The sequence below is a fragment of the Neovison vison genome, chromosome 2 (assembly GCF_020171115.1).
Source record: "Neovison vison isolate M4711 chromosome 2, ASM_NN_V1, whole genome shotgun sequence".
NCBI classification, from domain to species: domain Eukaryota; kingdom Metazoa; phylum Chordata; class Mammalia; order Carnivora; family Mustelidae; genus Neogale; species Neogale vison.
In genome coordinates this window covers 198,237,611-198,265,405 of record NC_058092.1, presented here as the reverse complement: position 1 = coordinate 198,265,405, position 27,795 = coordinate 198,237,611, and the positions used below count along the sequence as shown (strand labels likewise).

At 38.8% G+C, this 27,795-nt stretch overlaps 1 protein-coding gene across 1 annotated transcript in view; it reads right to left on the bottom strand.

The window, feature by feature from the left end:
• Positions 1-27,795, bottom strand: part of BMPR1A (bone morphogenetic protein receptor type 1A) — a 139,961-nt gene continuing 112,166 nt past the window's right edge. The window contains exons 4-13 of the mRNA XM_044239983.1: positions 26,278-26,440; positions 23,800-23,902; positions 19,600-19,696; positions 19,337-19,436; positions 10,760-10,904; positions 6,933-7,125; positions 5,108-5,405; positions 3,317-3,492; positions 1,073-1,203; positions 1-986 (exon numbers count right to left, since the gene is read on the bottom strand). Of these exons, the coding sequence (XP_044095918.1) occupies positions 861-986; positions 1,073-1,203; positions 3,317-3,492; positions 5,108-5,405; positions 6,933-7,125; positions 10,760-10,904; positions 19,337-19,436; positions 19,600-19,696; positions 23,800-23,902; positions 26,278-26,440 (1,532 nt within the window). The 3' untranslated portion in view covers positions 1-860. The remainder of the gene's footprint in view (positions 987-1,072; positions 1,204-3,316; positions 3,493-5,107; positions 5,406-6,932; positions 7,126-10,759; positions 10,905-19,336; positions 19,437-19,599; positions 19,697-23,799; positions 23,903-26,277; positions 26,441-27,795) is intronic.

Below are 27,795 nucleotides of genomic sequence, written 5' to 3'. Positions count from 1 at the left end.
GAGAGGGGAGAAGAGAGGAAGGGGAGAGAGGAAGGAAGGAAGAAAGAAAGGAAGAAAAAGATGGTGATGAAAGGAAAACAGTCCAAATTTACAGACACTTTAAATTTCTTTTGGCCTTTATGTTAAAAATATCAAGTTGGCAGAGAAGCTAGCTCACTTGCAAGGTAAATGAATGGCTTTTATGTGATTGGAGAATCTTGGTCAGATAATGCATTTTTTAAAGCACAAAACCAACAGCCACCAACATCTTCCTGTGCATTCATAAATTATTTTCTTCTAATTCAAACGGCAGCAGAGGAATCCTGGTGTGTGCATGTGTGCGCATACACACACCTACCAATATCAAAGCATGACAAACTATCATAAACTAAGTAGTACCCCGAACAGATCATAATCCATAGGCTGTTTACAAAGGCAGAACACAGACAGATTAATTTTCCTCAGGTAGAAGGCAAAAATGTGTATTTCTCCATCTCTGCTGAATTCATTTATCTTCTTAAGGCTTTCACAGAAAGCACCATTTTATGAACAGGAAATTCAGTACCCAGAGTTTAACTGGAGACATTAATAATCAGGATCGAAGCCTTGATGCAGTTCATAAAAACCCAATAAAAAAAAAAGGCATCAAAAACCACAATTTTAAAATAAAGCTGTCCATATATAAAGAACGAAGTGTTTAGAAGTTCCCAGCTTGTTATTCTACAGAGTACTGAAAGGTTTAATATTAGCAGCCTGTGAAGGTGTAGTGAGGAAAGAGTCTGAGAACCAAGTTAGCATCCTTATTCTACTCTAATTCCACCCGTTCCTCGGGTGAAAACAGTTCTTGCAATCTACAATTTCTCCTCATGATTGTTTCGCTGTCAAATCTTTACATCCTGGGATTCAACCATCTTGGCAAGGGTCTTCTTGATTCTCAGAGCTGTAAGTCTGGAGGCTGGATTGTGGGCCCAGCATTCTGACATGAGCTTCAGAACTGCTCGTAGACACTGAAAGCGAAGAGAATGCAGTGAGCACATAAAGATCTTTGACAACACTTACCAATCACTTCCTCAGGGGATGGAGCTCCACTTACTTCATCACTGTTCCACCGATTGGACACAATTGGCCGCAAACGTTTGACACACACAACCTCACGCATATCTTCGTATGATGGATCATTGGGCACCATATTGTAATATGGCAACTGGTACTCTTCTACTATCCCTGCAGGGAGTGAGAAAGCACAGTGGGCACAAAAATGGCTGGACAAAATGTATCAACCTACTCAGCACCTCTTACTGAACTATGAGAGTTAAAATGGATTCCTAAATAAAGAAGAGAATTACAGAGCAAATGATTCACTTTTTTTTTTTTTAAAGATTTTATTTATTTATTTGACAGAGAGAGATTACAAGTAGGCAGAGAGGCAGGCAGAGAGAGAGAGAGGAGGAAGCAGGCTCCCGGCTGAGCAGAGAGCCCGATGCGGGGCTCAATCCCAGGACCCTGAGATCATGACCTGAGCCGAAGGCAGCGGCTTAACCCACTGAGCCACCCAGGCGCCCAAATGATTCACTTTTTTTTTTTTTTAATTTTTTTTTTTTTTTTTAAGATTTTATTTATTTATTTGACAGAGATCACAAGCAGGCAGAGAGGCAGGCAGAGAGAGAGAAGGAAGCAGGCTCCCGGCTGAGCAGAGAGCCCGATGCGGGGCTCGATCCCAGGACCCTGTGATCATGACCTGAGCCGAAGGCAGCGGCTTAACCCACTGAGCCACCCAGGCGCCCAAATGATTCACTTTTATTTTTTTTAATTTTTTTTTTTTTTTAAGATTTTATTTATTTATTTGACAGAGAGAGATCACAAGCAGGCAGAGAGGCAGGCAGAGAGAGAGAAGGAAGCAGGCTCCCGGCTGAGCAGAGAGCCCGATGCGGGGCTCGATCCCAGGACCCTGCGATCATGACCTGAGCCGAAGGCAGCGGCTTAACCCACTGAGCCACCCAGGCGCCCCAAATGATTCACTTTTAATAGTAAATGTGTTTTCTTCTCTTTTTTCTGTGCCTAATTATTTCCTCTACCTCCATCACGGTCCCCATCATACCTGTGGACCTGCCTATATCCCTTAGGAAAAGTAAGGTGAAGTGCTCATTTACCATCAATTATTTATTTATTTATTTTGCATGCGGGCATACACAAGAGAGCAAGCAAGCCAGGGAGGGGCAGAGGGAGCGGGAGAATCTTAAGCTCCATGCTCAGCACGGAGCCAGATGTGGGGTCTGATCTCCCAACCAGCTCATGACCTAAGCTGAAACCAAGAGTCAGTCACTTACCTGACTGAGCCACCCAGGTGCCCCTTCAATTTTTAATTTGATTACTTATATACATAATTGTTCTTACTAATGAATGTGGTTTTTGTTTTTTATTTTGCCTTATTTCGTTCTGCAGTAGAAAGACAACATGATATGCAGAAAAGAGGTAACACAGCAGGCTGGAGAGTGCTACTCTTTGAAAAGGCCTGCTTGCAGGGTTGGCACTGGGCCGGTACCTGGGAACTTGCTGGGCAAACACTTACCTACACACTCCTATAAAACTTTCCCTAAATGATAAGGGTCACTCACTGTTGTGCCTAGACTATCTGTACAAACAATATGGTTTATGCTGAACACCTGCTCTCCTTCTAGGGGTCTGGAATTCTGGTACATGCTAGATGGAGGGTGCCCACGTGACCAGCCTCCAAAAATATCTTTGGTTACTAGGTCTCTCTCTTTTTTTTTTTTTAAAAGATTTTATTTATTTGACAGATAGAGATTACAAGTAGACAGAGAGGCAGGCAGAGAGAGAGGAGGAAGCAGGCTCCCTGAGGGGCAGAGAGCCCGATGCGGGGCTCGATCCCAGAACCCTGGGATCATGACCTGAGCTGAAGGCAGAGGCTTTAACCCACTGAGCCACCCAGGCGCTCCGGTTACTAGGTCTCTAATGAACTTTCCTGGATGACAATATTTCACATGTCATAACTCACTCCTGGAGGACTGAAGCACATCCTGTTGTGACTCCACTGGGAGAGGACTTCTGGAAGCTTGTACCTGATTTCCTCTGAACTTTGCTCCATGCACCATTTCCCTTAGGTGACTGTATCTGTATCCTCGCACTGTAATAAACCTTAGCTGTGAGGACAATGATATGCTGAGACCTGTATGTCCTTGCAGTGAAATCACAGAACCTGGGAGTGGCCTTGGGGATCCCTGACATATGTGACATCTAAGTCATATAAATGGAGCTGTTCCTTTTTTGAATAATGAGGATACAACCATAACTGGACACCTACTACCTGAAGTCTTACCTCCTGTGATACAACGACGAGCCATTTCCCAAATAATCAGGCCAAAGCTATAGATGTCGGCCATTATGTAGGGCTGGAAATGGTTTTTATTCAAGCTCTCATCTAGCACTTCCGGAGCCATGTAGCGTTTGGTACCCACCCTGGTATTCAAGGGTACGTCAACTTCATTTGTGTCGCTGAAAGAGAAGACGGTGTTCAGGTTGAGGGCCAGGAACAGAACAGTTTATCTTGTATTTTTGTCTCATTTTGTAAGTCAGACTCTTCCTTCCATGTATACACACCCAAACACACACACACACACAACACATAAATATATAAAAAAATTAAATTAAAAAAAAAATCTACCTACCTACCTACCTACCAATTTTATATCTCAACATTCCCTTAACCGAATTCTCTGGGACCAGATAAGATCTTAAAATTTAGCATTTCCCAGATTTTAGAAAAGTAATATACTTTTTAATATATGTTACAGATTACACAACACCCCAGAGCAGGGTCCGGGACAGCACCTAATCAGAATCATTACTCTCTGCAGTGAAAAGCTAAGTATGAATATTCATATTATCCTGGATAAAGGCAGTAAACACCTCACATCAGTTCAAGTTCTGTCACCAGACATGTTTAGTGCCTCTCTTAAGAAAAAGGACGGTACTGAAAAGAAGAAAGCACAGTAGATAATTATGTCCCAGAACAAGCAAATGTAAAACTAAACTGAGAGGAATCACTGCCTTTACTCTTTTCATATGATAAACTCTGCCTTTGTGACACAGGATTACATTTTCTTTTGGGGTCCAACCAACTTAGTTCTGTTGTCAGTAATGTTTACATAATCATGTTGACAATCAGTAATAAATGGCGTTTATTAGTTTTTCAATTTTTGGACTAAATTTTAGAGTTGGAAGACATAAATGCTTTGTTACTTAGGCCCCCAATTCTGGCAGGTTCTGGAAACTACTTTGAAGCCAAGATTAATGTAATGTATTTTAGATTTTCTTAAACAGTACCTGATGAGTGAGCCAATGAGGACCACAACAATAAAGAACAATAGGACCAGAACAGTGTAACAGCTAGGGAAGTACTTTTATTTTATAACCTGAAATGAATTCTGAAATTCATTTCATGGCTGCTGTATCCTTGAGTTTTAAAAGTATTATAAAAGCTTCAATGGTTTCCTAAAAATTTGATAATTCTATATAAAAAATAACAATTTCAAGTGGTGATGGAGAAACGCATACTTCTAACTCTGTTTATGGGAGTGTAAACTCACGAACGCTTCCTTAAGGGAGAGCTTGCAATTATACTGGACTTTAACAAGCACGTACTCTGTGTAGCCCCTTCTCTAGGAATCCACCACGAACAAATACTTACACAAGCAGTCTAGGATATTACATATAGGTAAAATACAACGTGTATTAAGGCATTTTCCAAATAATAGAGACAACTTTAATGCCCATCACAGAACATCCACATAATGGAAAATTGCATCAACACTGTTTCAAAGAATGAAGCAAATCTACATAAATTGCAACAGAATGATGTCTAAGACAATAAAAAGCAGGAAATCAAGAATTATGTAGAGTAGGATGCAATTTTTGTAAAAAACAAAACAAAACCCCAAAACCCTAAAAAACAGAAAAACAAACACCAAGAAAAAAAATCCCAACTATTTATTTTTATAACCAGAGAAGTCCAAAAACATGTTTGGAATTCCACTATCCTGAATCCAAATAGGCAAATATCTTTTGGAGAATCCAAAAATTTCAAAACAGTAGGCAAAGAACCGCTTACCTGTTGAATTTGACAGCAAGGCCCAGGTCAGCGATACAGCAACTTCCATTTCTCTTAATGAGGATGTTTTTGCTTTTTAGGTCTCGATGAGCTATTGCAGGCTTTCCTTGGGTGCCATAAATTTCTGTGTGGAGATGGCACAGACCACAGGCAGCCGAATAAGCCAGCTTGAGCAGGGCTCTGGTGTCTAGTGTAGCACATTTCAGGAAATCATAGAGGGATCCATTTTCATGGTAATCAGTAATCAAATAGAGCTGAGTCCAGGAACCTGTACCTTTAATGTCTGCTGCTATGAAACCTGTTCAATTAATGGGTTTAAAGGGTTAGTTACCAGAGATGGGCAAGAAGAATATTGAATGCTAATTCAGGATACTGAAAATAACTTTGGTATCTTGTATAGATAATAAAAATTTAATTTGCCTAACAATATCTCTTGAATGTGTACCATTCTTTCCTGCCATTTACACAGACAACTCTACATTTCTGCAGTATATTTAAAATAATCTTAATGATAATCATGAAAATGACAATCATAGGTCTAAGAAAAAAATCATGTATCAGAAAATAGCCTGGAGAAATGCTGTCCATCTCCATGATTCTCTAAGCACAATGGAAGGTGGAAAAACTTTCCATTTCAAACTGAAAGTGAACACATTAAAGTAAGAGAGTTAAAATGTTCAACCACAAGTTTTAGTATATGTGCTGCCGAAGCGAGCACTCAACCACAAGTTTGTTCCTAAGCCAGGCGCCATTTGCCCATCAAGCCTTAGCACATCTGCATTTCTATCTGGCTCACTGATAAGCAGGGCCAGGATACTGGCCTCCTTTCTTTCTTTCTTGTCCCTTTTCCCTTCAGAAGAAGGTCAGTAAGTGCTGGGTTGAATAATGCGTTCCTCCCATACCATGCCAATTCATGTTCACTTGGTACCCGTATATGTGACCTTCTTTGCAGTAGGGTCTTTGTAGATAGAGCCAAGTTCAGAGGAGCTCAGTACTAGATTAGGGTGGGTCCTGATTCAATGACCAATATCCTTACAAAAGGGGAATGTGGACATAAAGGGGTGAGGGCCATGGGACAACAGAGAGTAAGAGTGTTATCTCCAAGCCAAGAAGTGCCCAAAGTTGCTGGCAGTCACCAGAAGCTGGGGGGAGGAGGTAAGGAAGGGGCCTCTCCTAGAGCCTTCGGAGAGCAAGGCCCTGCTGACACCCTCCTTTTAAACTACTGGCTTCCATAACTCCGGGAAAATAAATTTCTGTTGTTTTAAGCCACCCAGTTTGTTGTAATTTGTTGTGACAGCCCTTAGGAAACTAACAGTTAAGTGTCTGGAATACTTGTGGCAATGTGCTATGCACTCTCTAAATTAAAGGGTAGGGAAACAGTAGCTGAAAAGTCAGGGAAGCTAGAGGAGTTTCTGTACTCTATCGATCAGATCATACCTAATTATTTTTCTGTTTTATAAAGAAAGTGGGGAGGGGCATTCAGTTTATAAAAGGCAAAAAGCATGTATAGTTAAAGTTACATTAGAAAATTGTTTAAATTACCTTTAAAAAACTTGGGCTGTGTTACTGTAGGAGTAAGTCCAATAAAGTAGTACTACTTCCAATGTGAAACTCCCTATTGTTTTCCTAGCTGGAGAGTAAACCAAGCCGTTGGTGGGCACGCAGGATTGTTTTGTATTTAAACTGTGTATTCTCTTGGGTTTCCTTGAGCCAGATGCACATAATGGAATTCACATATGTTTTCATAGCCTGTGTGGCAGGCTTCCACTGCACCCCACTAACCCTGTTGGAATATGGGATCGGCCAAAACCAAACATGTACCCACCAAGTATGTTTTCATGGCGCATCAGCACAGTCTGATAGATTTCCGTTTCTCGAAACCAGCTAGCTTCTTCAGTGGTAAAAAACACTTTGACTGCCACCTTTTCACCACGCCATTTACCCATCCACACTTCTCCGTACCGGCCTTTACCAACTTGCCGAACCATCTGAATCTGTTTGGCAATAGTTCGCTGAACCTTCACAGAGAAAAGCAAAATGTTTGTGCCGTTCTTGATGAAAAGAACCTACTGAGACCGAGAAAGTGTGGCCCATAGCCTGTCCCATCAAAAAGGACAGGAAGTACAACCAAAACACACCAACGGTAGAATTTATAAAGGATTAAAAAGAAGACGAAACAACATAAAATATATTGTGAAATCGCACATTAACGGGTTAGTCAACGTGACAGACTGTTTGCAGAAATGGTTGACATACTTCCACTCCCAGTCTCAGTCCACACACCCTTGGGTAGTCTCCTCTGCAGACTCTGGGCGTGGACACAGGATTTGTTTTTGGCAATGAACGACAGCAAATGTGATTCAAGTGGAGACCTGAAAAGTGTTTGTGCTCTGGGGCCTGCCCTTCCTTGCTGTTCTGGAGAACTCTGTGACCAGTGAATGAAACCCTGGGAGCCACCGGCCATGTCCGTGAACTATACCATCTAACTCTAGCTGAGCAGGGCCAGAAAAGGAACTGCCCAGCAGACCCACAGAATCATGAGAAATAATAAATGTTTGTTGCTTCAAGCCACTGAACTTAGGAGTGCTTTACTATGCAGCAAGATCTAAATGATAGTTAAAAATCTTCCACTCAAGGGCGCCTGGGTGACTCAGTGGGCTAAAGCCTCTGCCTTCGGCTCGGGTCGTGATCCCAGGGTCCTGGGATTGAGTCCTGCCTCGGGCTCTCTGCTCAGCAGGGAGCCTGCTTATGCTCTCTGTCTGTCAAATAAATAAAATCTTAAAAAAAAAAAAATCTTCCACTTAAGTCATTAAGACCATCCATGATCTGGCCCCTCCCTGACTCTCCAGCCTCATCGTTTGCTGTCATGACCCGCCCTCACCCTTCTTATTCACCTTATTTCAGCTTTTACAATTCACTTGTGCATATTCCCATCTCAGAGTCTTTTGGCATGTGCAGTTTCCGTTACTTAAGAGGGCTGTTTCTCTGTGGAACACCTTCATAGCACACGTATACCTTTCAGCTGCTGCACTTATCACAATTATAATTTTATTATTATTTATACATGGATTTGTTTGAATTCTATTCCTTCCTACTCACAGAATATAGGGATTTGTTTAGGGGAACACCTGAAATGTAGTAAGCGCTTTCATTAATTTTTGTTGACTAAGAGACACACATTAATTGCTACTTTTCATTTTCAGAACCACTAGCGGCCATTCTAAATTAAAAAGAACCCCAAGGTCCAGGTTGGAAATGCAGTTAAAATGAACTAGATTTTGTGCATACCTAAACTGACTGACTTTATGTATCACTTATTTCAGAATCCTTTTGTAACTTTTAAGGAAAGGATTATTGAGGTATAAAAGTTACATATAACAAAATCCACTCTTTTTGACAATTGCGTTTAGATAAGTATACACAGTCATGTAACCACCAACACCACAATTAAGATACAGAACGTTTCCATCACCAATAAATTTCCCTCTTGCCTCTTTAAGTCAATCCCCTCGCCGTCCACCCCCAGGCCATGGCATCACTGATCTTTTTTCTTTTCCTACAATTTTTTATCTTTTCTAGAATATCACATAAATGAAAACATACAATATGTAGTCTTTTGCGCCTAGCTTTTTTTCGCTTAGCATAAAACACTTCAAAATTCATCTGTACTGTTGTTGCCTGTATCAGTAGTTTTTTATTGATGAGGAATGTTCCACTGTATGAATGCAGATCTCCTCTGTAAATACTTCGCGGAAGAACCACTTCATGGTAATAGAAATGTTATTTTATTTATTTTCTCATTATATATATATATATGCGCTTCACCTTTCAGTCAACTGTCAATCAGCTTCCCAAAGTGCCTGAAATGTTTTCATTTCAATCAGCAATGTATGAGATTTCTAGCTGATCTATATTCTTTTCCGCACATAATATTCTCGGTCTTAGTCACACTAGTGGATGTGCAGTGTCTTGCTTTGATGTTAATTTACTTTTTCCTGCCTTTTCATGTGCTTATCTGCCATTCCTTTCTCTTATTTTGGGAAGTATCTGTTCAAATCTTCTGTCCATTTTAAAAAATTGGGTTGTCTTATTACTGAATTGTAGACGAACACAAACTCTTTCAGATCTGTGTTGCTAGTTTGTGACTTATTTTTTCCTTTGTTTAAGTTAAGTGTCTTTTGAATAGGAAAAATTTCAAATTTTGAGAAAGCCTAATTTATCATCTTAAAAAATGATTCATGTCTTTTGTGTCCTAAGAAACCTTTGGTTTACCCAAGGTCACAATGATTTTCTAAAACATTTTCTTTTAAAGGTTTTTACACTTTAACTTTACATTTTACATTTAAGTCTATGGCCCATTTCAAGGTAATTTCATATCTGGAGATACAGGTCGTGATACACTTTTTGGGAAATGGATGCTCAATCCTCCCTGCATAATATGTGGAACAGACTGTCTTCTCCCCACTGAATTACTCTGTCACTCCCAATCAAGTGATATTTGTGTCCATTTCTACACTTCATTCTCTCAAGTGACATTTGTGTCCATTTCTATGGACATTCCCTTCCACTGACACATGCATTTATCCTTATCCTCAAGGACCACACTAAACTGATTACTGTAGCTTTACAGGAGGTCCAGAAATCAGGTAGTGAATCCTCTTTGTTCTTTTGTTTTGGCTCTTCCAGGTCCTTTGCGTTGCCACAAAAATGTTAGATCAGTTTATCAATTTCTACAAATGTTTGCTCTGGATTGAATGAAAACTGTAGGTCAACTTACGACAACTGAAATTTTAACACTGAGTCTAGTGATTCACAAACAGGATATACATCTCCCCTTATTGAGGGCTCTGTTAATTTCTTTTGGCAACGTTTTCTAATTTTCAGTGCAGAGATCTTACATAAATTTTGTTAAGCTTATTCTAAAATATTTGATTTTTTTGAAGCTATTTTAAAATGATACTGCTTTTAATATTTTAATTCCTAACTGCTCATTGCCAGTAGACCTAAATTCAACGATTTCTGTAGAGTGACTTTATAGTCTGTCACCCTGATAAACTCACTTAGTGGTTGTTGTAGCTTTATGGTAACATCCTTGAAATTTTTCTTTGTAGATAATCATGTTGTCTGCTCATTAAGACAGTTTTACTTTTACTTTTCTAATTCAATCAAAGAATTATTTAATTCAATAAATTTAAAAATTAGAGAAAAGTATATTTACTTTAAACAAATGCAATTAAGCAATTAAAAATATGTCTGATATCTAGCATTTATTAATTTGAAATAGTTATACTTCTCCCAACCAAAGAGTTTAATCTTAGGTGCAAGGAATTTACACCTGACTCCTCTTCACGTTGGCTGTTCAAAGCAAAACTCGCGAGCTAACGCTTGCACTTACACAGCACTGCATGATCTCATTTTCTCTCCTAACTGCTTGTGGCTCTATCTTCCGGCCTATTCTATTTTTCTTGTTTCATAGTTCTTATTTTTAACTGATTCTTCTTGCATGACTACAGCCATCTTTTTAAATAAGAGGAAGGAAAAAATGTGTTAAGTAACGTTCCCTAATCTGTAACAATTAACACTGCCTACCATCATATAAGGATACATTCTGTACCAATAAACCATTCATGTTCATATGACATTTTATCTTACCAATAAAGGTAGCCCAGATCCACTACCAGAACTCTGTGACTGGTCAATAAGGTCTTTTAATGATTCTCCAACTGGAATAAATGCTTCATCTTGTTCCAAATCACGATTATAACGACGTCTGCTTGAGATGCTCTTGCAATAATGTCTTTTAAAAAAACAGAAAATAACCTACATTAAAATTCCAAAATTACAAAATTCTAGGGTGAGAAAAATCTTGAGGTTGTCAGTACCATTATCCTTTCTTCAGATAGGATCACATCCAAGTTAGTCTTACAGGATAGTATCTCTTCTGTTAAAGTCAAGTCCAAGAATGGAGTTTATGAGGTAGAGTTCTATGTACACGCTAAAATGGAAAGATGTCTACAGTACACTGGCTAGTAAAAAAAAAATTAAAAAACAGCATGCAGAGTGTGATCCTAGCTATATAATTTTTAAAAATTATATATATCTACATATGTCTAAAAAGATCAGAAGAAATACAGAACAAGTTCTAAATAACAGTTATTTCCAGGGATCCTGGACTCCTCACCTTCTACTTTACATGAGCATTTTGATTTGAATTTGTCAGTATTTTGAATTTTGTTGTGTCAAAATGAACAATGAATATAGTTCCATTTTAAAGAAGGAAAAAGGAATTTATTCAAAGAAATCAAATAAGTTCTCTGAACTCATTCTGACAGTTTTGAAGATTCTCTTCTTACAATTTCAGATTATGAAATATTTCAAACATACAGGAAAGTAGAGATTTAACTGCCACCCACGTGTAGACCATTTAAACCGAATAAATATTAACATTATATTTATTTTAAAGAAATAAACATTAGAAATATTTGAAGCTCCTGCCACTTCCCTGATAATTCCATTTCCTTCCTTTACTTTTGAGAAACAAACACCATCCTGAAAGGTTGTTACGTCTTCTTCCTATTTATCTACCACCGATGTACATATTCATAAACAACACTGTTTCTCTGGATACAAATGGACTCGAATGGCATATGCTGTATTTACTTGATATCCTTCTAAAACACACACACACAAACGTCCTTATATACTTAACTGTATCAATACATGTTTAAAAACAGGGGCTCCTGTTTATTGATGCTGAGTGTGTCAGGCCTTGTTCTAGGACTTACTTCATCTTTACAAAACTGCTAAGAGGTGAATACTATTGCTCCTGTTTTACAGGTGAGAAAACCATGGCCCAGAGGTTCATCACCTGTCCCAAGTCAGATACCACCAGGTGATGAAGCTGGGATCCAAACCCGGACTGGGTCTGGGAGCCATGGTCTCCATCATTACTATTCTGCCAGAGAAATGATTTAAATGGTGCCTTGGGTTCTTGTTAGAAATTTACCCTGACGGCCATATTTGTTAATTCTGAAAGTTTGCTAATAAAATAGTAACACAAAAATTATTTTTGTGCCAATCTCTTGAGCAAGAGTGTAAGAATTTCTTGAAGTTGCACATACTTTTTTTTTTTAAGATTTTATTTATTTATTTGACAGACAGAGAGAGCACAAGCAGGGAGAATGGAAGAGGGAGAAGCAGGCTCCCTGCTTAGCAGGAAGCCCAATGCAGGACTTGATCCCAGCACCCTGAGATCATGACCCAAGCCGAAGGCAGTCACTTAACCAAATGAGCCACCTAGACGCCCCTCAAAAGTAGACATACTTTCAATTTTAGTGATATCACTAAACTTCTCTCCAAAGTGGAATAATTTTAAAGTATAGTAATGATATTATGCCATAAAATATTTTATACTTTATAATGCTATATTTTATATATTTTATATTGTAAGTGCACTGATATAATTATAATAGAAATATATATTATACTATTATAGTATATACTATATGCAGAACATATATAGAACATATAGTATATACTATACTATTACTATTATGTATATTATACACTATGCTATATATTATACTACGTATAATACTATTATGTTTTTAATGTATTATAAAATATATCACATTGTGCATTTCCCCATATTCTAATGCAAACCTGGAACTGGCACATTTTTAGACTGTTCATATTTTTTCCTATAGTTCATTTTTTTCCTGTGAACTGCTCGTCATAGTTTTTGCCTATTCTATGAAGTGCCTATTCTTGCTATTCAACAGGGATGTTTTCTCTCTTTTTCTCAATGATTCATTAGGAATTCCTTATGTAATCTGGATGCCAAATCTGATAATTATGCTACAAGAGTCTTTTCTCAGTCTGTTAGTATCCTGTCATTCCACTTACGGTGGTGATTTTTTTCCTCTCTTTTGGATACATGCTTTTATGCCTTAAGACCATCTTCCTAACCCTGACATCATTAGCACGTTTTAAGGGTGTTTAAATTCTGATTCTCTCATTTAGTCCTTTAACCCATTTGGTACTTACAGTAAAGAATGGAAATTACAGAAAGCGTCAAGTCAGATTTGTTTTCTCTCTGGATAGCCGAATAAACGTAGCCATTTTTGAACTTTATTTTTAAAATCTTACATGAGTAATTGACTCAAATAGTTTAAAATTTAAAAGGCACAAAAGTACATGCAATGAACAATCTTCCTCCTGCCCTTCCCTGTGCCATCAGTGAGGAACTGGAAAAAACCTGGAGCTGGAACTATTTCCACAATTTCTTCGTTAATATTCTGAGGAGCATTTATGTCTATTTAGGTAAAAATACATACATTGCTGTTCACCCCCCATTTTTCTTGTTTCTCTTTTTCCAGAAATGGTAGCGTACTGTAAATATTGTCCTGCATCTTGCTTTTTCACTTTGCAACCTATCCGGGTGTTCAGTCCAAAGCAGTACATAAAGGGCCTCCTTTTCCCTTCATGGTGGAACAGTAGTCCCTTGTACTGCAGTTAACCATTCCTTCACCAGGAACATTTACGTTGTTTCTAGTTTTACATCACATAAGGCTAAAATGAAAAAAGTTTCTGGCATACCTGTATGCAAACTACTAGAAGTTAGACTGAATTTGGAATTTTGATGGAATGCTCTACTGACCTCCTCTTTGAAGGTTATACCAGTTACAAACCCCAACCATTATAGGACAGCCCATCCTTCCCACACTCACCCACACCTTTATAAACTTCTAGAACTTTGTTTTTCCTATAAGATTTTACTTATTTATTTGACAGAGATCACAAGTAAGCAGAGAGGCAGGCAGAGAGAGAGGAAGGGAAGCAGGCTCCCTACTGAGCAGAGATCCTGATATGGGACTTGATCCCAGAACCCTGGGATCATGACCCGAGCTAAAGGCAGAGTCTTTAACTCACTGAGCCACCCAGGCGCCCTAGAACTTTGTTTTTAATTTTATCCAAGATCTACTCTTATCTATTTTTTAAAAAAATCTGTGTATAACAGACTCCCCCAAAATGCAACTACTAATAGCTTGCTGTTGACTAAAAGCCTTACCAATAAAACAAACACCTGATTATCACATATTTTTTATCTGGTGTGTAGTATATGCTGTATTCTTAAAGTAGAGTAAGCTCTTAGAGAAAAAAATGTATTAAGAAAATCATGAGATAAAGAAATTGCATTTACAATACTATGCTGTATTGAAAAAAGATCTACATGTAAATGGACCGAGGCAGTTCAAACCCATGTTGTTCAAGTGTCTATTATATATACTGGAGTTCCCAAAGAAAAGGAGAGAAGAGGAGAGAGAGCGAAATATTTTAAGAAAAATGACCAAGATTTTTTTTTTCAGATTTAATTAGAACTGTAAACCCATAGAGCCAAAGTACAAGAAACTCAAAGAAACCTACACCAAGGTACATCATTATCGAATTGCCCAAAACCAGTAATAAAGAAAAAAAAAATCTTAGATGCAGCCAGAGGAAAAGGGTAGATTAGGTATAGAAGAAGAAAGGTAAGAATGGGTGGTAGCTGACTTTTCAGGGGAAACAATGCATAAAGCAGAGCAGCAGCAGCTTTAAAGTGCTCAAGGAAAGAGGTGCATGGGTAGCTCAGTTGGTTAAGCCTCTGCCTTCAGCTCAGGTCACGATCTCAGGGTCCTGGGATTGAGCCCTGGGCTCCCTGCTCAGCGGGAAATCTGCTTCTTCTCCCTCTACTTGTTGTCTCTCTTTCTGCCAAATAAAATCTTTTTGACTGCACAGGGGTCAGTGCCCCTAACCCCTGCACTGTTCAACACACACACAAACACACACGGCTGCTTGAAGTCCCACAACTCACTGGTGCTTAATTCATTTTTTAATAGTTTAGTTTGTTTAGTTTCTTCTTTTAAAAAAGATTTTATTTATTTGACAGAGAGAGAGAAAGCACAAGTAGGGGGAGCAGCAGAGTGAGAGGAAGAAGCAGGCTCCCCACTAAGCAGGGAGCCCGACGCGGGGCTTGATCCCAGCACCCTGGGATCATGACCTGAGCCAAAGGCAGATGCTTAACAACTGAGCCACCCACGCATTCCATTTGTTTAGTGTCTTCATGCCTGATCCTATTTTCTTCTACAGTAGCTAATCTGCCGTTAATCTTATCCAGTGTACATTTCATCTCAGCACATATTTCATTTCCTGAAGTTTGATTTGGGTCTTTATATCTTCTATGTCTCTATTTTACTTTTTTTTTTTTTTAAAGATTTTATTTATTTATTTGACAGAGAGAGATCACAAGCAGGCAGAGAGGCAGGCAGAGAGAGGAGGAAGCAGGCTCCCCGCTGAGCAGAGAGCCCGATGCGGGGCTTGATCCCAGGACCCTGGGATCATGACCTGAGCCGAAGGCAGCGGCTTAACCCACTGAGCCACCCAGGCGCCCCTCTATTTTACTTTTTGAACATATAAAATACAGTTGTAATAACTATTTTAATGCCCCCACCTACTAATTCTAAAACCTAGATCAGTTCTACCTTGCTGTTTTTGATTCTTCATTATTGGCTATATTGGTTGTATTTTTGCATGCCTGGTGATTGTTGAATGGATACAGACATTGTGAATTTTACCTTGCTGGGTGCTGAGTACTTTTGTATTCCTTTAAATATTCTTGAACTATGTTCTAGGATGTAGCTATTTGGAAACAGAACAAGCCTTCTGAGGTGGGACCAGTGTCATGTTTCTTCTAGGGCTAATTATTTCCAATACTGAACCAAGACCCCTATGAGTACTCTAAACAAAGCCCTGTGAATTATTAAGTTTTCAAGTCTCACAGCTGGTGGGAACAGACACTATTCCCAGAATTGTGTGAGCATCGAACAATGTTTTCTTCAGTCTTATCAAGCAAAACCCCAGCCATGGGTAGTTTCCTCACTTGTGCGTGCTGCTCAAGATTGAGCTGAATATTTGATAGGAGCCCTGTGCAGATATCCAGAGTTCTTTCCTTGTTAAGCACTCTCCTTTCCAGTACTCTGTCCTAAGAACCATAACTGCTATTCGTACTCCAGACTCAGCTACATCTCCTGGAGTCAGAACCTCCTGGACTACACCTGGATTTCTCCCGTGTCCTATAGGTAGAAATTCTCTCCGGGCAATAAGGTAGGCAATCATAAGGCTCACTTTATTTGTCTCCTGGTTTTCGGGGATTAGTGTGTTTCACTGCCTGATTGGCAGCTATTAGTATGTGAGCGGGGCTTACTGAATATAGGCTTCACTGTAAGATAACTGCCTGGGCCGTTTCATTGGGCCCACTGAGGTCAGCAGATTTAGGTCTCTTCTCTTGGGCTGGACGGATTTCCCCAAGAAGATTCTTCCCATCTGTCATTTGAATAAGCCTGGCTGATAGCATTCTGGCATAGTTGAGGCGCCCACCAATCAGTATGTAAATGTTCCCTTTATCACCATATTTTCACTGTAATACCTCACCCTCAATAATGGGGGCCACCGCTAAGAATATTATCTTTGTTCTTTCCAGGGAATATACTTTCTAGCTTTCTGTTAGGAAGGTGGTGGGGAAGTGATGCTCAGAACAGGAGTCATGAATCTCAACATCTGTTGTACTTGCCATCGAAGATGGCCCACAACAACCCTTACCTCCCAGTAAGCATGTCCTTGTTTAGTTCCCTTCCATAACACAGTAGGACTGACCTGTGTGATCAACAGAATGTGGCAGAAGTGATGGTGTAACTTTTTTTTTTTTTTTTTTTAAGATTTTTAAATTTATCTGACAGAGAGAGACACAGCGGGAGAGGGAACACAGGCAGGGAGAGTGAGAGAGGGAGAAGCAGGCTTCCTGCCGAGCAGGCACCCCGATGCAGGGCTCGATCCCAGCACCCTGGGATCATGACCTGAGTCTAAGGCAGTCACTTAATGACTGAGCCACCCAGGCGCTCCATGATGGTGAAACTTTTGAGTTTAGATTGTATATAGATTTGCAGTTTCCACCTTGATCTCTTGGGTCATGCTAGGAGGAAAAAGCCAGGCTTCATACTGCAAGGAAACTTAAGCAGCTCTGTAGAGAGGTTCACCATCAGAGAAACTAAGGCTTCCCGCCAATTTGTGAGCCTGAGAAGGGAGCTACCTTTATTTTGGAAGGTGATCTACCAGCTCCAGGCAAAGCCTTCAGGCGAGCACAACCTCTGCTGACGTCTGGCTGGACATTATGAAAGATCCTGACACCCAGACAGTCACCCCTGAGTTTCTGACCCACAGTGGGAGATAATAATTGCTGTTTTAAACCACTGTGTTTGGAAGTGATTTCTTAATGCAGTATTGCATAACACACAGAGCATCTGACTTTCTAAAAATAGATTTTCAAGCAATCCTCTTGGTTTTACTGCCACTCTCAACTTTACTTCCAGAGATAACCGGTACTGCCAATTCTTGAGCTTCTTGGGAGAATTCTAGGATATAAACTGGTTGCTACTTTCTTAAAGTTCTAGCCTAGGTGTCTGATTTTTTAGATCTGCAAAGTCACTTACTACTCATCCAAAAGCTTCACAAGTTCCAAAGTTTTTTGCTGTTATCTCTTGTTCTCCTCAACCTAGTTGGACAAAGAAGTTCAAAACTCTTTACTGCTTGCTTTTTTTTACTGGAGGCAGCAACATTAAGTATGCTCAACCTGTCTCTTTAAGATTTTTGCCAGTATAACATGTGAAAAACAGTATCTCAGTATGACTTTAATTTATATTTTTCATATTCTGAGTATTCTTGAGTCATTTTTTTAAAAAGATTTTATTTATTTATTTGACATAGAGAGATCACAGGGAGGCAGAGAGTGGGGGAAGCAGGCTCCCTGCTGAGCAGAGAGCCCAATGTGGGGCTCAATTCCAGGACCCTGGGATCATGACCTAAGCTGAAGGCAGAGGCTTTAACCCACTGACCCACCCAGGCGCCCCTTGAGTCATCTTTTTATTTTGCTTTTAAGAGCTATAAGTATTTCCTTTTAGGTTAATAATTCGTTTACCCACTGAACTGCTAAGGTTTTTTTCTTTTTGATTTATAAAAGCTCTCCATGTTTGAAAAATCAGCTCTCTGTAACATGAGATATCAATATTTTTCACTGTATTCTGTTTATGGTGTTTTCTGCCACATAGTAAAGTTTTATTTTTATGTAGTTGACACAATTTTTTTTTTTAATTTTAAGGTTTTGTTTTCCTTGGGTGTGTTTTTTTTTTTTTTGCTTTTCAGTCTTGTGACAGACTCAGAAAGGGCTTCCACATTCTGAGATCATTTTTAAAAAATTATTCCATGGTTTGTTCCAGTGCTTTAATCACTTCATTTTACATATATCTAGCTCTAATCTGGGTAAAATTTATTCCAATGTAGGTAACTGATTAAACTGCATCTTAAACTTCATCTTTAAAAAAAAACTTTATCTTTTTCCATGCAGCTACCTACTACAAATCCATTTATAGAATTATCCAACTTTTCCCCAGTGATCTGAAATGTTCCCTTTACCATATACTAAATTTCTTTATATTCTTGGGTCTGTTTATGGGTCTAGTAACCCGTTCTACTGATCTCTCGGTCTATCCATATGCCAGTAAGATAATGCTTTATTACTGAAGTTTATCCCCTCCTGTTATTACTCTTCTCTTTCGGGAAATCATGACTAAACACAAACAATTCTGAAGGCACAAATAACTTAAGAATGATAATGTAGTTGGCTTTTTGGGACAGATTTTCAACATTCAGTATTCTAAAAATAAGAAAAATCATAAGAATTCATGAACGAAGCAAGAAGTAGAGTTGGGTTCAACTAACTGATTAGTAGTAAGCTCCTCTTTTCCCTTAAGAAAATTATATTCTAGTTAGGAGCTTATAACCTAAAGGAGATAGAACCAGAGAATATAAGCTAATGGCATCTGAATTGTATTCAACGGTCAGTAATTTCTTTGCACTGGCTTTTATTTTTATTTTTTTAATATTTTAATTATTTATTTGACAGACAGAGATCACAAGCAGGCAGAGAGGCAGGCAGAGAGAGGGGAAGGTAAACAGGCTCCCCACTGAGCAGAGAGCCAAGCCTGGGGCTTGATCCCAGAACCCTGAGACCATGACCTGAGCCGAAGGCAGAGGCTTTAACCCACTTAGCCACCCAGGTGCCCCTGCACTGGCTTTTAAAGAATAATTGCTCGTATCTAATATTCAACAAAATATTTCATATCAGAATAATTATCTTACTTGTAACAAAAGCAGCTGGAGAAGATGATCATCGCAATTATGCAGACAGCCATAGAAATGAGCACAACCAGCCACCGAATGCTGCCATCAAAAAATGGACCTGACAAGGGAAGTAAACAGTGAAGTATACATATTATCTTTCTATCACATATTAAAGGGGAAAAATAATTTGTAGTGTTAAATTCTAGAAAGCTTGCTTATTGTAAAAACCAGAGAAAATATTTTATTGAAAACCATGATCACACCCTTTTTGGCTAACCTACCTATGACAACAGGGGGCAGTGTAGGTTGTAAATACTGGTTACATAAATTGGTCCGACAACATTCTATCGTCCGGCGTAGCTGGGCTTTTGGTGAATCCTAGAGGAAGAGTAATAATAAAATTAAAAATGGCTTGATATTTTAAGGTTGATAATGAGATTTTTTAAAATATTCATAAGTATAATTTCTAATTCAGATGAAAGAATAGGACCTCCAAATTTTATGTGTAAAAAAAGATTACTGAAAACTTAGAATCTGTACTGAAATAGTGAAGATTGTGAAATTATTTTTCCTAAAGAGAACGTATGTATGTGGATGGTGTGTTGGAACAATGAACTATAAATTACAAACAAAAGTTCATTAAGTATTTTTCACTAAAACTTTGGCTTATCTTAATGTATTCCTTTTCATTTGTTTTCAGTAAAAATGTAAGTCACGGTATCTTTTCCTTAAAAAACATGGACAAGACATTTTATCATAATGATAAACTAGTAGGGTACACAGGATCTCAGAGCAGTACCAAAACTACTTAGGTGGAGGGTGTCCCAGTCTAAAGAAAAGAGACATCAGGAAGAGTGGTTGAGTTGGTAGAAGATACTACACAGTCTGGTTACAACAACTACACTGAGACTAATGAACCCCACGTAGAAGCAAGTTGAAGCAGATGCAGTGAGGACAAAGGCAAAATATAGAAGCCATTTTTCTGAGTTTCTTAGAGTCTACCAACCAGATATGAGACGTGTCCCTAATAGGTCAATAAATGAGCACAGGAAAACACCGTAGTCATGAGAACAGACACCAACAATTATGTGTGAAGTTTGACTTGACTGGTACAGTACTTGACAAGTTATTAACTCGAATGCTGACATTTCAGCACTGCCTGGGAAAACTGCCATTCTGGACCAAAACAGTAACAGAAAGGAATTACTTGTCATTATACAAGTAGCAACAATATAAGCAGAAATTGACCATACTATTCTTAAGTATCAGATGGCCAGAAAGAGACTTCAGGAGTCCATGACTTGAGATTCTATCAGGGAAAGTGGGTCAAGAGTATTTGGAAACTTTCAAAAGCTCAAGTTTTATACTTTAACTGAATTTTTAACATTAAAACAATTTTTACTTGTAAATGATCACAAAAAGAGAAGAGAGAGACAATTCAGGAGTTAGACAGGTGACTCTGAAATAATCCCAGCCCGAGGACACTTCCATGAAGGATGGAATGAAGAGCACTTAACTGAAGAGGAGTTCAAGGGCTGCGAAGCTCCAAGAACAGCTGCAGGAAAGGCGAACAACCAAAATGAGCTGAGCCTTGCAGAAGAGAAAATGTCAAGAAAAACCAAGAAAGGGTTTCTGTGGCACTGCTAGAGGACAGACACCAAGCAACGAATGTGCTGCTGACAAGACGGCAGGAGAGGGGCACAGATCAGCACTGTATGTGGAAGCTGCTCTCCCGGACACAGCAGCAGGTCCTCTCCAGGGCTCCTGCACTCTGCAGGAGTGCCCGCTCCTGCCGAAGCCCGGTGAGCACACCCAGCAAAGGGAGAGAGAGGCCTGGAGGGCCAGTGCCATGGTAAGATTATAGCAAGAACGAGTACCGGACACTGAAGAGCTAAAGGTTATACTCCTTCTTTTTTTAAAAGAAAAAGAAAGCAGACTTGGCCAACTCGAGTTTGGAGGCAGCATGGTATTATGGAAAAAGCAAGGGCTCTGGAACCAAAAAGCTTATTAAATCCTAGCTTTGCCACTTACTAACTTTGTGAATTATGAACTTCTCTCTGGGCTTCTGTTTCCTCTGTTGTAGAATGGAGGACAAAGATACCTGCCTTGTGGGGTAACTGTGAGGAAATAAGGTAGCTTACACCAAGTACCTGGCACATTAAAAGCAAACCTTAAATATTTGATAAATAAATTCCTCCTGCTCTAGTGAGTGTGCCATGATCCTACTGGGGATTCTAGAACAAGCCAAAAATGCTTATCAACTCCTAGAAGAGTCTTGACTTGGTCAAGTGGCTTGACCAAGAACAGCAATAGCAGCCTCAGGTCCCACCTTTCTTCGATAGTTAACCGTATGTCTGAGCGGGCAAAGATCAGATGATCAAGGTGGAGGGGGGACTATTTCTATTCCTGCACTCCCCCACTCCCATCCTCCCTCCATGCCCAATTCTGTGATCTGACCAGAGTCATGTGAGCTTAGATACTTAGATGTGAATTATAACACTGTCTGGAAATGAGGTTTGCGGTCCCAGGCCTTTGATCTGTAAATCAGGAGATGGGCGATTGTGCAAAGGGAGAAAGGAACAGAAACTGCTTGGGGAACCCTGTTCTCAGGCAGCCCAAGAGTACAATATAGGACTAGGCGTGGGAAAGCAATTCCCCTAAATTATCCACGCATGTATGAGATCCTTGTGTAACAGTCTGTGTGTACTTAAGGATGCACATAACCAGCTTAACAACTGCTCAGTTATATTATCAATATTGTAAAAGCTAACATTTATTAAGCCCTCTGTGCTAAACTCTTTACATATATGTTATCTCATTTGATCCTTACAACTCCCTTAGAAGAAAACAACTTGAAAAAAGAAAAGCTTCTTGCCCCCAAATTCTGCAGCTAGCAAGAAGCAGCACATGGATTTGAGTACAGACTGTGAAGTTTAACAACTAACTTCTATTAGTGAGTTCAATTTATGATACACCTAGTTTAGGGGGCTTGCAGGATACTGGTTATTACTGCTGAGCTCCGTGCTCTAACACAGTTCTTTCTTCCACATTTTCAGTGATTAAAAAAGGTACAGAGTTCATGGTTGATAAAACATGCAAATGGCATAAAACTGGAAGAAATAATCAAATTAGCATCCCCCCCAAAATCCTTACAAATTACAGCAAAGGACTAATTCTAACATGATAAGAAGTAACATAGACAAGTATGTAACAACTGTTTAACAAAACTCATTCCATTCCGATCCTCCTATTTGTGTCAAGAAACCAAAAGAACCAACAAAGAATGAAAGAGATGTGGTTCAGCAGTAGCGTGAGTGAATGATGGGGATTTCAGCTGATGGGAAGCTCCACAGGTTTCAAGAGTGTGGTATGACAATCTGCCATCTAACGTAAGATTTGGCTGAATTTAGAAAAAGAGAAAGGAGCTATTTATCTCCCCACCCCTACACCCCAGGTCAAACCACACTTGATTCTGCATACAACCCTGAGAAACCAGAGTAAATGAAGCTGATCACACAAGAGCAGTTGAGGTGACCGGGAACTCGCATTTTCACCAGGCAAAGATGAGAGAGTATGGGGAGGAACGCAGGACCACACAGAAAACTTCCTTCACACAGTAAAGGGCTATCTTATTAAAGAGGCTTTGGATTTGTCCTCTGTGGTCCAAAGGGGTAGGAAGAGATTTATAGTCATTAGAAGGAAGAGCTTTCTAAAGATCAGGTTGTTCGTACAGACGAAATAGGTGGTCTTGGGAGGCGAGGACCCATTACTAGAGGTGTTGCACTAGAAAACAGGCGGGATGCAATACGTGTGTTGGGGGGAGGAATCCCGAACTTTAGCAGAGGTTGGACCATATAACCTTTAAAGTTTCTATCAATCCTGAGAATTTCTTAATGATGGAAATAACTTCCTAAAATAGTCAAACCTTAAATTTGTCACAAACGGTTCCATCTGAAACTGTTTTTCAGAAACACTGGAAGGATTGCTGGGGTAAAATTACTGTATAGGATTTTGAAGAGATTGGATTTATACCCGACAGCCATCAGGATGTTCATAAACTCTTTCTTACCAGCCCTCTAATGCCTTTGCTGCTGCTGTTAAAATAACTCCACTGAGATTTCCTTACAAGGACTTGTCTCAGTGATACAAAGGTTACTGCCCATTACCCTAAAGTCTTTCCAGTCAGTTTTATAATCCATGGGTGATACTGTGACAATATTTTTTGCAGTCATGACAATCTGCAAACAGGATGATTCAAACCTTTTTTTAAAAAGTAAAATAATCGGAAAAAAAAATCTGGAACTTCAATTAACACAAACACAATCTTACTATTTGAAACAAGAGCTAAGCTTCCTCCAATATATTTGATTTACAAGAAGATACAGTGATGAACAGACCAGGCACACTCCTCCTGGAGAGATGAATACTGTTCATGTGGTCCCTCCCTTCCTTATTTCAAAGGCCCCAATGGAGATCCTTACCTTGCACTGAAAGTCAGATCCTTCATATTTCATACACCCTGAAGCTAATGTGGTTTCTCCCTGGTCATCTTCTTCTATGATGGCAAAGCAATGCCCATTAGTTCTAAAAGAAAAGACCCCCACAAAAAAAAAAAAAAAAAAAAAATTAACGTTACATCAGAAAGTACCAATTAAATCTCAATTTGAATGTGACTGAATACTGATGGCCAGTAGTTCCTGTTTTTTGAACTAGAACTACATTCGTGTTATTTATTGGCAAAACTCTACGGGTTTTCAGGCAAATAAAAGAGGTCACATCTGAACTAAAACCTAATGGTCCAAGGGGAAAAGATTTCTTTTAATCTTTCCTCTAAATATGACTATGTAACTTCTCTTTGCTAATCACAGTTACATGATCACAGAAAGCTGATTTATAAAATTTTACAAAGTAAAGAATCTTAATGTTTTAAAAACATGTGTAAAAATGGCTGCCTTTTTAGGGCACCTAGGTTAGGCTCAATCAACTGAGTGTCTGACTCCTGGTTTCCACTCAGGCTCAGGTCAAGATCTCAGAGTTGTGGGATCAGGCCCTGTGAGAAAGACTCCACGTTCAGTGGGGACTCTGCTTGAGATTTACTTGCTCTCTCTCTCTCTCTCTTTCTCCCTCCACTTTGCCCCTCTCCCAACTCGTACACGCTTGCTTTCTCGCTTTCAAATAAATAAATCTTTTAAAAAAATGACTTCCTCTTGGGGTGCCTGGGTGGCTCAGTGGGTTAAAGCCTCTGCCTTTGGCTCGGGTCGTGATCTCGGGGTCCTGGGATAGAGCCCCACATTGGGCTCTCTGCCCGGCAGGGAGCCTGCTTCCTCCTCTCTCTCTGCCTGCCTCTCTGACTACTTGTGATCTCGATCAAATAAATAAATAAAAATCTTAAAAAGAAAAAAAAAAGACTTCCTCTTTTTATCCATAAAATTTTCAGTATTCACATACAATAGACAATAAATAAAAACAACTTTTCTATGAAACACAAAACCAGACTAAATGACAAAGAAAAATATATTTGGGAATAACAGACTGACTAAGATCGTGAGGTGCGTTTTACCGAATGTGGTAAGAAAAAAGGGGTAACTTCTGAAGAGCTTCAAGAAATGTACATATATATGTATTTAACGAAATGTTATCATTTTAGTATTAGTATGTTGGAGTTTATCCCTAATATATTCATTTAGACCTTAAGGGGTAGGAAGACACTTGTGAAAGTTTTTTTTGTGTGTGGGATGCCTGGGTGGCTCAGTCAGTATGTCTGACTCTTGGATTTTGGCCCAGGTCATGGTCTCAGGATTATGGGATTGAGACCCATAGCAGGCTCCATGCTCAGCTGGGAGTCTGCTTTAGATTTTCTCTCTCTCGCAAATAAATCAATAAATAGAGTCTTTAAAAAATTTTTTTTGGGTGTTCTTATTATTCACATCAGTAAGTATATTATTTCTACTTAAAAGACTCTTGCAGAATTATTACTTTTTTGTAGGGAAAAAATGCTAAGTACGGGGCAAAAGTCTGTTAAAATTAATGATTCAGTTCTATTCTGGATTACTAAACCACTAACAGCCCACACATATCAGGCACATACTACAGACAAGAAGTTTGGCAATAAATCACTTGGTGCCACAGTGGGAACACACCCCTGTGACAGATCATCCAAGCTGTCACGATAAATTCAACCACACTAGAGGACAAAACAACAAATCTAAGACATGGTGAGCTATTCATATAATTTCAGTATTTTACATGTGTACTTTTTTGCTTTACATCTGGTGACATTCAAAGAGTATCCAATCATTAGGAAAGCACAAAGTAGGATGTTATTACCTTCATAAAAGGGACACAATTAATTAATTGATGAGTGTGTCATTCAGGGAATTTCTTTGGCTACTAAGTCAATTCTTTGATGTCCCCCAACAATATGGAATAGAATTATATGCTCATTTACAAATGTGTTGCAAAGTGAACATAAAATTAAGTAGGAAAATTAAAACTGTCATATAAATCAGGCTTGGATTGGGAGTTCACTTGTAAGAAAGTAACATAAAATTAATTAAGTATCACAATATCAACCCCTATCTTTCAGTAAAATATTACAGCCAATTCAGAATTATAAGATTGGGGTGAATTGCTTTTTTGGTAATCTCTAAATTTTCTACAATAAGTATCAATAAACTTTATGATAAAAGATTAAATAAACTCAAAATGTTAGATGAATACCAAATTCCTTTTATCTTCTTTAAAAGGGATATTACAATGTTACTGTAAGAAAAGAACCATCAATCATGTAGTAGTACTAAATGTTCCCATATGCAGAACAAGAAGCTTTTTGGCTCTTTGGAAAGATACCACATAAAATTAAGGGGGAAAAAAAATTAAACAATGTGAACAATTCCTAAAATAGCATCAAATGCACTCCTATTCTCATAACTTCAAGAAGGGCTGCATAAAATACTTACATGCATGTGTTATTAATAGCATCATCTGGGCAGTGTCCTGAGCAATAGCACTTTAAAAAAGGCAAGGTATCCTCTGGTGCTAAGGTTACTCCATTTTCTGATTTTTTCTGGTCAGAGTCTGATTTCATCCCAGTACCGTGGAGCATACTGTCTAGATTCTGCCCTGTATTCAAATATGAAATTTGTGAATAAACCATTTCTGAAAAGCTAATTCTCTCATTTCAATTTCCAATGAAAGTTTCTAGGTTTTCTTATTACAGTATGGCAGCTACTGTGTTTAATTAAAAATACATTTCATTCATACATTTAACATTTGTTAATAACCTATTGTGCACAGAAAAACCATCCCAGGTTTTGTGAGACATACAGAGAGGACTGTGTCACAAATTTTGCACAGTGGAAGAAAAACAATGTGGCTAAGGTAGAATATTGTCATGACTTGTAAGAAAGGTGCAAAATGGGAAGCGATTTCAAGAAGTCTGAGATTGTTTCCAATCATTAAAAAAAAATATATGAATTATGGTTCTTAAATTCCTTGGCTCAAGACGTGGGACTAGCTTTAAAAAAAAAAAAAAAAGTCCTTTATTTGTGCCTCTAGGTGGAAGTGGAGTTACTAAGCATTTCGTTTTGGACTTTACTTGCTTAAGTAAGGGAATTGTGAGAGCAAGGAGACTAATCATATTATCTGGTGCCTTTTATCTCAAGGTCATTGGTTCAAATCCAGCCTATGCTGCCAGAAACTGAAGGTTACTGTAGGGCAGTAGTTAGCTTATGAAAATAGAACTGTGTTCTTGCATTAGAGTCAAGTAGCCTCAAATGACAGATACTGTCATATTTGGTACTGAATCTTCCAGGCTGAAAGCAGAACAGAACTAAAATGTTTCAGTAATTTCTCCTTCCTTTTGAATCAACTAAAATTGTCTAGCCTACTCCTGTAGGGCTGACCTCCAGGAAATAAAATGTAGAGCCAAACAGGTATAAAATATTAAGAGAACTGTGTATAAACAACACTTTATTATAAAAGTTAGATAAGTGGCTCAAGCATAATGTGGACTTGACCTTAAATTTAGCCGTACGGGCAAAATGAACTACTAAAAAGAAAAAGTAACACACAAACACATACTCATAACAGGAAAAGAATGTCCTGCTATTTTTTTTTTTAAGTGACTCCATGCTTTGAATTTTAATAATCTTCATTTAACCCTTTAAATTGATAAAAAGCTTAAAGACCTCATTTATGTTAGGAACATCAACTGTAAAAAGTAACAAAAAAGCATGGTGGGCAAGAACAGAAGAAATACACTAGGCTAAAGATGAGAAGACCTGTACTGTAGTCTACTATGGTCCTATGATGGTCTCACCCCAGTTTAGCTGGCTGGATAATCACGGACCAGCCATGTCACTTCTCCAGACCTCATTTACTTAGTAAGACCACAGAACTAGAAGCCATCTGAATTCTCCTCACCAGCTTTAAAATCCACTACAATAACAGAAGGAAGCATTAATCAAGCATGGAGA